At 36.4% G+C, this 13054-nt stretch overlaps 1 protein-coding gene across 1 annotated transcript in view; it reads right to left on the bottom strand.

Moving 5' to 3' along the window:
- Nucleotides 1-6270: 6270 nt before the first annotated feature.
- Nucleotides 6271-13054, bottom strand: part of HCRTR2 (hypocretin receptor 2) — a 116311-nt gene continuing 109527 nt past the window's right edge. The window contains exons 6-8 of the mRNA XM_060021350.1: nucleotides 11944-12065; nucleotides 8853-9078; nucleotides 6271-6313 (exon numbers count right to left, since the gene is read on the bottom strand). Of these exons, the coding sequence (XP_059877333.1) occupies nucleotides 6271-6313; nucleotides 8853-9078; nucleotides 11944-12065 (391 nt within the window). The remainder of the gene's footprint in view (nucleotides 6314-8852; nucleotides 9079-11943; nucleotides 12066-13054) is intronic.

The following is a 13054-nucleotide window of genomic DNA, read 5'->3' as shown; positions in this document are numbered from 1 at the left end:
GAAAACAGTATGGAGGTTCCTCAGAAAACTAAAAATAGAGTTGCCATACAATCCAGCAATCCCACTGCTGGACATATATCCAGACAAAACTATGATTCAAAAAGATACATGCACCCTTATGTTCATAGCAACATTGTTTACAATAGCCAAGACATGGAAACAACTTAAATGTCCATCAACAGATGAATGGATAAAGAAGACATGGTACATCTATACAATGGAATATTAGCCATAAAAAAAGAATGAAATAATGCCATTTGCAACAACATGGATAGACCTAGAGATTATCATACTAAGTGAAGTAAGGTCAGAAAGAGAAAGACAAATACATAAGACATCACTTGTATGTGGAATCTAAAGTATGGCACAAATGAATTTACTTATGAAACAGAAATAGACTCACAGACATAGAGAACAGACTAATGGTTGTAAAGGGGGAGGAGGGAAAGGAGCGGGATGGACTGGGAGTTTGGTGTTATTAGATGCAAACTGTCATATATAGAATGGATAAACAACAAGATCCTACTGTATACCACAGAGAACTATATTCAATATCCTGGGATAAACCATAATGGAAAATAATATGAAAAAGAATGTATATATGTGTATAAGTGAGTCACTTTGCTGTATGGCAGAAATTAACACAACACTGTAAGTCAACTATACTTCAAAAAAATAATAAAAATTTGGATTTTCTACCAAAAAAAAATGTCTCCTAATGACTGCAGTACCACCTGGGGTCTTAATTTTCTTTGAGTGGGGAAGAAGGTAAGTCCAAGATGAGACAGATGAGCTGGGATAAAATATAAGGGTAAAGAGCCCAGTCGTCCCTTTGGGGTTGAGAAGCGAGGTTGTCGTGGAAATCTAAGTGTGAGATGAAAAGATGGATAAGCAATTGTTGACTCAGAATATGATGAGGGTTTTGCATTTCAGTGGAGGATCTATTGTCTTAGGAGACAGTAAGTTACAAGGTGGAGCCTGTGATCTGCACTATGCGGGACTGTGGGAGGGATTTGAAGAAGTGTGGAAACCAAGCCTTTCACATTAAGGAGAACAGGAAATGTGAAGCTGGATTCCTGGATGCATCACCCACACAGATCCAAGTGTTAATGTGTATGAGTGAAGGGACGAGAGATCAAGAGGCAGACAAGGCAGCAACAGAGGGAGGTTCACAGGGATGAAGCTCTCCAAGGGACTAGATTTCACTTACAGGTGGAAGGGGAGTCATCTGGGCCTAGGATTGGTGCAAAAGACAGTTCTGGTGCCACCTCCCCCTTCAGTGGTGGTAGGAGAATGGGAATCAATGCTGCCAACCTTAATATGTGGTTTAGTTTTGGTAAAAAAAAAAGGCATGAGTGGTGTAGACACTGAAAATATAGGGCATTGATTGCTCACAGTGGAAAGGGAGTTTCTATGGAAAGAACTGGGACAACATGGAATAAAAGAATGAGCTGGGGAAATAATTTCCATGCAATTATTATTAATTCATTGATTCAAGAGATATTTATCAGGGGACTTCTCTGTGGCAGGCACTGTTCCAGGAACCAGTGATATAGCCGTAAAAAACACAGAGAACGTCTGTAGCTTCAAGGACTTTAGATTCTTATTGATTATTTTAAAGGCAATTTACAGATACTTTACAGACTTCTTTTCACTTGTCCCAAACTGGTATAACTATATGAGTGCTAGTAAAATAAATCAATGAACAAACAAATAATAAATGAAAGAAAGAAAGAAAGAGGAAAGGAAGGAAGGAAGAAAAAGAAAGAAAGAAAGGAAGGAAGGAAGGAAGGAAGGAAGGAATTACAAAGGAAGAAACAAAGAAAAAATAATAATCTTAGGTAAAAGCCTGTCTAGAATAGCAGGGAAATGAAACCTGTATATTTGTAAGAGTGAGGAAAACTAGCCACCAAACTAAAAGGTATAATTTAAGAGAGGGGTAAGCTAGATGAAGAAGGAAACTCTTTAAAAGCCTGGAATATAAAACTAATATACTTCGTGAAATACTCTCAGACCAAATAACTCAGTGAGATTATCTCTCTGCCTATCTATCTATCTATCAACTATTTATCTATCTATCTATCTATCTATCTATCTATCTATCTATCTATATACAATTGACCCTTGAACAATGCTGGGGTTAGGGGTGCCCACCCTCACTCAGTAGGAAATCTGCATATAACTTTATAGTGGATCTTCTGTATCTACAACTGTAGAATTTACTATTAAAAACTCCTGGTATAAATGGACCTGTATAGCTCGAATCTGTGTCGTTCAAGGTCAATTATATATATATATATACATATATATATATATATACATATATATACTTATATGTATATAAAATATATGTAAAATATACATTCTTAAATTTATTATTGAACTTAAAATAGTCCTAAAAATTTTAAATATAACGACCAAGAAAAAAATTGCCTAATTATGTAAATGCCATGTTTACTAGTCTAATACTACATTAAAAATCACAATGTCATCATTTCCTCTAAGTCAAAGCAAGATCTACTGTATATATCACTCAGTTATGCATATACATGCATATATGCATGTATATGTGTTGATAATACTCTAAAATGACCATTTTTCCTATTCCTTAATGGATATTGTACATGATCTAGACACAGCTTTATAAACAAGTTCCACTCTGTCCACTTGAACTGTATAAGGGGAGCTTCCAAATCTGTGCCCTTGTGAAAGGGAACAGCACTTCTTTCTGGAGATGCACATCTGCAATAAATTAATCTTCATGTTGCCACGGTCTGCTGAGGATTTCCCAATCTCACAAATATTTTGTTTGTACTATTTTCCCTTTGAGTTAACATATTAAATCAAACATTGGGAAATTAATTAGAAATCGATTGATTACTTAATAAACAACCGTGTTTTTTGTTTGTTTTAAATTGAGTTTTATGTTTCTGCCATTGTACAGGGGCCAAACCAATGAAAAGTAATGGAAGAGATGTTTTGTTTCCAAAGGTGGCAGCAGCAGCACCTGCTCAGGTGTACATCCCTAGTGACCTGCTATGGCCTTGGCCTGAGAGTCAGCGAGATTAGCTGAGGCAGCAAGCTTAGCTGAGGCTTGAAAAGGGAGCTAACACATATCCAGAAGACCACAGATACACAGATACTGGCGACCAAAAATGCGGTTTTGGGGGATGTAAAATTGTAAATATTTGTATATATAGAAATGTAAAGGTTTTTTTTCTTTTTTCTTGAGCTTTGCTTCATTTGTTCTCAAATGAGTCACTTGCCACTGATTCACTTCAGGAGATGACCCAAGACAAGAATCAAACCTATTTACCTGTTGGCTAGGGCTGGGCTGGAGAAGGCCAGGGAGGTCTGTAGGGCATGGCAGGCGGTGGGAGGTGGGCCCTGCTTGGCTAGGGTGGGTCTGAGGGAAGGACAGCAGTTGGATAATGGGACAGCAGCGTCAGAAGGGCAAGGCCCAAGAGGCGCTTCGAGAACTTTCCTCTGTTACTTCCTTCCCATTCCTGGCCACTGACCCCGATGAAAGTGAAACTGAGTGACCTCTCTTCATGACTCTGGGGGGAAGTTTGGCCAAGCACCTGGTCTGTGAAATGGATCACTCAAAGCAAAAACCCTTGCTGCTAAAACAGCTGGTCTTTCCTGGGATTTCATCCTGAAAGTTTCACTTTATGTTTTGAAACCGCCCCACATTCAAATCTTATTTCCCTGGAAGGAGCCAAGCATTGACCTTCCCCAGTTTCTATGGTTCCATTTCGATCAAAGTTAGAAACAACAGTGCTGAATAAAAATGGATTTTTAAATTAAAATCCTTAGCTGTCGATTCCACAATTTATCAGAATCATTAGGTGAATGGAAAGCAGAAAATATACATTTTAAAATTTATCAGTGAACTTAAAATAGTCCTAAAAGTTTAGATACAATGACCAAGAAAAAAATTGCTTATTTATGCAAATGCTGTACTTATTATTCTAATAACAAATTGAAAACCACAAGATCATCATTTCCTCTAGGTCAAAACAAGACTAAGTAAATCTCTTAACTCAGATAAAACTCCTAAATTTAATGCTCTATGTAGGCAGTTTTACATAATTTTTATGAAATATTTATTAATTCTAACCATCTTTATTATAGTATCTGCTCTTAAAAACAACATTAAAAACCTTTTATATCATGATTTTCCCTGGTTATATAAACTTATTGGGAAAAATATTTTGGTCATTAAGTCCTGCACCAGAGGGCTTAATTCAATTCTTAACTGCAAAGATTTGACACTAGTTATGAGTGAATATCCAACTTATCTAGTGAACAACAGCAAGATTTTTCATACAATAGAGAGGGCAGTGTGAATGTGATTATAGAATTCTCGATATGGTTTTTACTTTAAAACTACCTAAGCAGCATCCTTCAGGGTAGTTGGTGTGCAATCGCGTTGGATTGGATAAGAAATTTCATCTTGCAGACACAGTAAATCAGGCATAAAGAACTTTAAATGTATAAAATAACTGTTAAACAAGTGACGTGATGTTACACATGTGGCATACAACAATTATAGAAATACATTTCATGAAAAACTTAAAAGGCATTCTGACTCGAAAACTTACAAAGAAATTTTGAGATCATAGAAATACGTGGCAAGAGGGTGGGAGTAATTTTCTCCCTCTTTAATTGCAATAGTTCTCTAGAAAACAATCCCCTTTGAATTTGGGGAGATAACAGTGTTTTTCATGCCTTTGCACTTCACTTTCTATGTGCATAAGATAATAGAATAGACTTAAATTAACAATATTTTCTGTTTACATATATTGTCTCTAAAAAAAATCTATAATTTTGCTTCATGCCATTTGAAAGCTAATTGCACATAACCTAATAGAATTTACTCTTTTTTGACTTGTAACTTGTAGGAAAATCTTCTGTTGTAAAATTAATTGGAATTGAAAAGTTTTCTAAATTATAATGACTTCTCAGATTGTTTTTGAAATGCATTTGATTATTATTATTTATATCAAATGTAAAACATCTATTATTACACTAGCATTAAAATAGTAATAGCCCTCTTCACAATTTGTGTCCAAAAGTATCTATGAGGTTTGTCATTCTGACATTGTCATTCAGGTTTATGTATATTCAGATTACATTTTATAAGCATATTTTCCTTTATCTTCATTAAAACAATGTACACTGGTAATGAAGCTCAATATCATTGTGCTTGACAGTTTTGCAATTAACTTATCAATGATTTATAACAGTTATTTAATACCTAAGAAATGTTCCAAGCCTTGGAGAATTTAGAAGACATTTTCCTCAGAAACTGAGAATTACCTTTTTGCCAAGAATGAATGAATACGAATATCAACATTATCATAGGTTTGTAGAAATTCAGAAATAATGAACTTCAAATGGATTCTATATTAGGTAAAATTATTATCACATTCTTATTGATAACAAAATTTCAGTAAAATTAATGACATTTTACATTCAATCTGTGAAATATAGCAAAACAAGAGCGATATATATTCTATGTGTAGCATCAAACAGTCACAACACACTGTTTTCAGAAGAAGTCTTCTAATTTGTGTTATTAGCACGTAAGTAGTTGACCCTTTGTTCCATAAGACTGGCAGGTTTTGGGAACACCTATTTCTTTCCCATTTGCCCTATGATGGTCAGTACTAAATCCAGACCTCTTAGGAGGATTCTTGTATCAACAAGTTGACAGCAGTGTGCCTGGGCTGTTATTCCATTCCCACAGTTTCTTGTAAGGACTGGTGTGTGTTTGCTTTTTCCTTCTGGGAAATGCTCATTCTTGGCAACTGTCTGCTTCTACAAACTTAGGTTTTTGTAAGGGTAAATAAAACTGGAGATTTGAAGGTTTTAGTTAGAAACTCAGGGACTTCCCTGGTGGTCCAGTGGTTAAGACTTCGCCTTCCAATGCAGGGGGTGAGGGTTTGACCCCAGGTCGGGGAGCTAAGATCCCACAAGCCTCGGGGTCAAAAAACCAAAACATAAAACAGAAGCAATATTGTAATAAACTCAATAAAGGATTTTTAAAAAAATGGTCCACATCAAAAAAATCTTAAAAAAAAAAAAAAAGAAAGAAACTCAAATCATCCAAGTAGCCATAAAGCACGCCAGGGCTTTAAAACCTGTCTTCTTCCAAACTGCACTTGTAACACAGGGGCACTATTTCATAAAGCATTACCTCTTTGAGTGAGATAATGCTGAGTGACTTTCAACATTGGTACTCAGCCTCTTCTTTCTGACCTCCAATCAGGTTGACAGTAGTGATGACGGTGGTCCCTGTTGTAGATACCTGGGCAGTAAAATACTTTATTTCATATGGGCTAGTATGTCAGTGCCAGGTGGTACTCTCTGGAGCAGTGGTTCTCAAATTTTAAGGCCCTTCAGAATCACCTGTAGGGCTTGTGAACACACAGATTCCTGTGTACCACCCCAAAGTTTCTGATTCGGCAAATCTGGGATAGGGTGAAGATCTGCATGTCTAATAAGTTCTCAGGTGATGCTGAATCTGATGGCTCAGGAAGCACTTTGAAAATCATTGATTTAGAGCAAAGGAATTCTGACTTCTGAGTCTGTTCTTCACAAAATCACACAACTACTGCCTCTCTGAGCCTCTCTCTCTGTCTCTCCAGCTCTGGCTCTCACTTTCTTGCTCTCTCTCTCTCAATCTCTCTTCTTAAATGACAAATAACTAGATATATTAAGATCTAAAACATTTAGCTCTTACTCTGATCTCAGAATTGCTGATTCGGCAAATTACTTAGCTACTAAGGCATATGATCAATATTATTTGACATTATCCTCATCCTCAAACTAAAGTGCTAACGTCCATAGCAATGTGAAAATCACAACTCTTCTTTCATGCAGCATAAATAAGAAAAAAAGTTCTCAGATGTACAAAGGGGAGAAAGCAGAGAGTTACAATTCTTTGCTTTCATTGATAGTGTTCTGATAATTAGCAATATAATTTCAATAAACCTTATATTTGAGGGTAGTTTTTGCTTTGAGTAGTAAGAAGCACAAAGTAATCCCCAGTTCTAAGGCACAAAAACCATTTGTGGATAATTTGGTTATATTCTTTCTGAAAGTGATGAGTTGGAAAAAAAAAGTAAGAAAAGAGCAAGATAATTTTTATGTTCTATGAAAATCTTTCTTAAATATTCTGCATATCTTTTGTTTCAATAAAATAAGAATGCCTGCTACTATACTATAAGAAGAAGAGCAACTTTCCATGAACATCTCTTTTACTTTTAAAGTGACTATTTGAATCAGAATAATTTTGCAGAGAAGCAAATTGAAAATATCCGGGCTTCCCTGGTAGTGCAGTGGTTGAGAGTCCGCCTGCCGATGCAGGGGACACGGGTTCGTGCCCCGCTCCGGGAAGATCCCACATGCCGTGGAGCGGCTGGGCCCGTGAGCCATGGCCGCTGAGCCTGCGCGTCCGGAGCCTGTGCACCGCGGGAGTGGCCACAACAGTGAGAGGCCCGCGTACCGCAAAAAAAAAAAAAAAAAAAGAAAGAAAAAAAGAAAATATTCAATACTTTGAACCCCAGATCTTACATTTGTATGGAACATACTGCACTCCTGTTCATTTGTGTGTGAGTAAGAGCAAACCCCTCCCTTCTCCTAGTCACCTGGCTCTCAGTCACAGGCCCAGGTAGAATTCACTAACATCAATAGAGTCACTGTAATTAAACAGAAACAAAAAAGTGCAACCTCCCTGTCCATGTCATGGTGAGGACCACCATCATTGGTTGCTTCCTGCTCTGAGTCTGAATCATCTCCCAGAATGCCTTGCTGCTCTGCAGCCTCTACCAACAGGTCCCCTTCAGTGGACTGGAGCTGTCTTGAAGGCACATTCACACCCTAGCACCTAGCACGGTGGGTGCTTTCTGGGAGGTGTTTGATAGATGTTTACAAAACGTAAATAAATGCAAATATTTACCATCAAATCTCCATGGCATTACCCTGTCCAATATGGGACCCAGATGTGATTTGGTATTCTACTACCCTTTCTCTTTGTAAATTGAATTCTTAATTTCATCTAGCAAGGCCAGTTACCTCATTTTTATTGGTTAGAAGAATACAATAATGGGATATCTTAGTCTTAAATGTTGAAATCTTTCCTTAGAGATGGAAATTGTGTGTTTATAGTTACTCCACAGTTTTTACCTGAATACAGAGTCTTATTGGCCATATGTTGAAATGATAAATGTTAGCAATGGTAAGGTTACAAACCCAAGAAAACTGTGTAAATGAGTTATAAAATTAATGGAAAATAAAGTTGAATAGTATACATGTTTTTATAGTTCTGAAAGATAGTTTTTGAGTTATCTAATATAATGTTATTTTGTATATAAATATACTCTCAAATGTCACACCATAATGACACCCTTTAGTGATTTTTTTAAAACTATAATGTCAACTAACATATCTCTTGTTAATCCAGAGTTAGTAATTACTACTTCTTTTAGTAGCCAAAAGAAAACCAAAGGATAAGTTTGGGCAACTTTTAGCCACCAATTTGAAGGTAAGATTAAAATAACAATTAGAATTGGAAATGCTCATACATTTAATTGACACAAATCCTAATACACGAAGCTAAAAGTGAAACAGCCTGAAAATAAGTTCAGTGGAAGTTTCAACTTCTAACATATCTCAATCAAAAGTTGAGAAATGATTTTAAACTGACTTTATTTCCAAAGAGCAAGAGATCATTTTCTTTTTAAAAAAAAAAATGGGTCCACAAAGTAATAAAATTTCTGTGTACAGAGATTTAAAAAAAGAAGAGTGGTACTCAGGCATCCCTGTCCTAGGCATCAATCTTCTACCAGTTTTGGAGTGGCCCCGCACCGTTGGCCGCTGGGAGTGTGCTAACGCTCGTGAGCACGACCTGCTCGGACAGTTTTGATATGTTATCAATGTTGCTGATCTGGGTGGTCAGGGACTTTCGGCTCTCAGTGCTCGTCCGTCCCCGGGCCAGCGGATCCTCCTGGCGGTGATGAACTCCAAGGCAACAGCAAGAAAATGCAGCTTTAAATTCCTCTCGAAATTTTCCTGGCAAACCAGGGAGAATGAAAGGCAAAGGAATTCAATATGTTTTAACCAATCATGAATAAAATACAACTGACTGGCTCCTATTTTGGAAAAGGAAATTGGTTATTGGAAGCTTGGTACATCCTTTTTTAATAGTTAATTAATTATTTAACTGAAGTATAGTTGATTTACAATATCATGTTAGTTTCAGGTGTACAGCACAGTGAATGCTATATATATATATATATATATATATATATATATATATATATATATACTCACACACATATATATGCATATATGTATACATATGTATATGTATATTCTTTTCCCTTATAGATTATTACAAAATACTGAGTATAGTCCTCTGTGATATACAGTAGGACTTTGTTCTTTAACTATCTTATATATAGTAGCAGTAGTGTATAGGTTAATCCCAAACTCCTAATTTATCTTCCCTCTGCCCCTTTCCCTATTGGTAACCATAAGTTTGTTTTCTATGTCTGTGGGTCTATTTCTGTTTTGTAAATAAGCTCATTTGTATCACTTTTTTTAGATTCCACATATAAGTGATATCATATGATATTTGTCTTTCTTTCTCTGTCTCACTTTACTTAGTATGATAATCTTTAGGTCCATCCATCTTGCTGCAAATATATACAATGGAATATTACTCAGCCATAAAAAAGAATGAAATAATGCTTGGCACACTCTTGAAACACTGACACATTTCCATAAAATAGTGAGGCTGCTTTTCATGCCCAATGTTTGGAGTTTGTTTCATACCTTTAGAGGCAAACCTTCTATACTTGTGAATGTGGGTTATTGTTAACTAGATAACTATAGTAAAGCTGAGTATCAGCAGAAAGCTACCCAGAGATATTTAACGATTTAAAAAATGATGAAACCTAAGTTATACATGGCCAAACGTACACAGAAATTATCCCTGCATTGTACTCTGAAGAAACTGTTCTATTGACACAGTCAGTTCAACAAAATATCTAGAAAATTTCTAACGTTTCATAATCTGCATAAGGCAGGACAAACTGAAAGAAAAATAAACAACTTTAGAAGTTTTTCTTTATCTTTAAATTATTGATGTGACATTGGAGAAGGATAAGGATGAAACACTGACCTTTTAAGCCTCTAAGGGTAAATGGCAGTGTTGGAAATCACCAGTTCTTTTCTCTGAGCTTTGATTACCTACCTGGGTTGTTGAGTGATTAAAATTGGTGCCCACTGGTTATCAGCTGCCTTCTTGCCTCATCTTAACCCCCATCATGGCACTTTGACTTGGTTCTGTGGCTTCTACTTCAGATAATTCTCCCTACGACCCTCTAATAGATTTTCCCTGTTTAGTACAAGCTCAGGGCCTTTGTCATCCCTAAGCCCAGGGCAAGTGTTTCCCCACTGCTTTTTTAGCCACAGCTCCTCAGGCCCTTCTTCCTTCAAACAGCACTGGGGTGGTGGTCTCTGCTTATCCCAGTCTGAATGTAGTCTTTATTTTGGAGACTGGGGTTGAATGTGTCAGGGGAAGGCATGAAAAGGGGCAACTGAATACAAACCACCCCTCACATATACACCACCTGATTCACCAAAAGGTGAAATAAAGCAGGTATATAGAGGGTACATGCCATGACTGAAAAACAAAAAGTTATTTAAAACAAAAAGCCTAATTGGTTGTCTTTTTTAATAACCTATATAATCTGGAAGGCCAAAGGTGAAGTTAGAAAATGCACACACTTTATTCAGCATGCAATAAAATGAATTGCTTATTCTTTCATATAAAATCATCATATATTTGGAGATGGAAATAAAAAAGAAATAGCCAGGCTTCCCTGGTGGCATAGTGGTTAAGAATCCACCTGCCAATGCAGGGGACATGGGTTCAAGCCCTGGTCTGGGAAGATCACACATGCCGCGAAGCAACTAAGCCCATGTGCCACAACAACTGAGCCTGTGCTCTAGAGCCCGCAAGCCACAACTATTGAAGCCTGCACACCCAGAGCCCGTGCTCTGCAACAAGAGAAGCCACCTTAATGAGAGGCCTGCACACCGCGACGAAGAGTGGCCCCCGCTTGCCTCAACTAAAAAGAAAGCCCGCATGCAGCAACGAAGACCCAACGCAGCCAAAAATAAATAAATAAATAATAAATTAATTTAAAAAAAAAAGAAATAGCTAACCGGTTGGAAAGAAGACAATGTAAAGATATAGCTAATTAAAACACAATTCTAAAACAATTAGGCAAAATTTTGGTAGATAAAACAATATTTAGTTAAATGATTTTTATAATTATATTGATCCCATAAACAGATGGGTGAAATCAATTGCACAGGTGTGTATGTGTGGTTCATTTAGCTTATGTGTTATTTAGAGGAATGTAATTTTTTTTATGGTCAGTGAGAAATCTTGAGATAAACACAAGAGATGTTACCCACAAGAGAATTGTAAATACATAGAAATACCTAAAAGTGGAAAGGCTCCAATTCCATTTCAATTAGGCTACAAATGTTGTCAAAGGAAATGATACAAGCAAGCCTGTTTTATTTTCAGATAAAATGATTTTACATCTTTATAAATCATAAGTTTAATGTATGACAAGCAAGATTCTCTTATTCAGTTCTCACAGTTCTCACCTTCCTCCTATTTCAAATTTTCTTCTAAATTTTATGGAAAAAGTTACTTAGACAATTTTTTCTGATGCGTTAGGTAACACATGTTCCCTCTTATAAGGGAAAAAACTCAAGACCAGTCAGATCAGGGAAAAATACTCTCACTGTATCACAACTAATATCTTCATACCGTTCAAAAGTGTTCAGACCTTCTGGTCATCGATCCCTCACCCTGGCCTGTGGTTTGTACAGAAAAAACAGTTGAAAACTCACCACTGAGAAAATTATAAATAATTGGATTCGCAGCACTATTGGCATATACAAGCCAGTGTGAAAAGGTAAACCAGGCATATACAGTCTCTCTGTCTTCCGTGTGGGTAAACATCCCAAATACTCTGTAGGAAAAGAAACAGTAACATGAAATGCAGTGCGATTCTGTAAAGTACCTTTTAAATAATTAAATTCAAGGGTGAACACAGCCCTTGGTGGCAGTTCCCCGACTCCAGTGCTGCCCTGCAGGACAGACCACTTGTAGGTTTAGGGCACACAGTGGGGCTAGAATAACTTCAGTACCTGAAGGGCACCTCCAAGGCACAATTAGTAAATCAAAAGCCAAATCAGGTCAGAGAAGGTCTCTCCTGTAAACAACAGCAATAAGAATACAAAGGTTGAATATATATCTATCTACCTTCTTTCATTTTGTTTCTAAACACAATGGAGCAGCTTTTGTTACTATTTCATTTTGCGTGCATTTTATTTATTTATTTATTTAACACTGGAGTATAGTTGATTAACAATATTGTGTTAGTTTCAGGTGTACAACAAAGTAATTCAGTTATACATATACTGAATACTATGCTTTTTTCTAGTTCTTTTCCTGATTGGTTATTACAGAATATTGAGCAGAGTTCCCTGTGCTATACAGTAGGTCTTTGTTGCTTATCTACTTTAAGCATAGCAGCATGTACAAAAGCACTTCTAAATTGCAGTCTGTAAGCACTACTTCCTACTTTCATTTGTGCATTGATCAATATTACATTTCTTCAACTCCAATCTTACAGCCTTGCTGAAATTTGGCTTCTGGGATTTCTTTATATGCAGAGAAGAGCTAGTTTTCAATAGGCAAAATTCTGGTAATTTCTTAAAGTTCATGAGTTTTAATTTTTTTTTTATTATTTTAAACTCTGAAAAATATGTTATTATTATCTCCTTAAAGGTCATTTTTAAGATTTGTTCTGTACTTCAAAATACCCATTTATCAAATTGTATTCACTAGACAACAGCAGGCAACTTGCAACTACGCAATAAACGTATAGGCTGAAGATTATAATGCATTTCCTGCCAGAGGGTCCATCACTGATTGTGGAATTTGTGCCTGTGATAG

The sequence above is a fragment of the Delphinus delphis genome, chromosome 10 (genome assembly GCF_949987515.2).
Source record: "Delphinus delphis chromosome 10, mDelDel1.2, whole genome shotgun sequence".
Lineage (NCBI taxonomy): Eukaryota > Metazoa > Chordata > Mammalia > Artiodactyla > Delphinidae > Delphinus > Delphinus delphis.
This window is presented reverse-complemented; position numbering and strand designations above follow the sequence as displayed.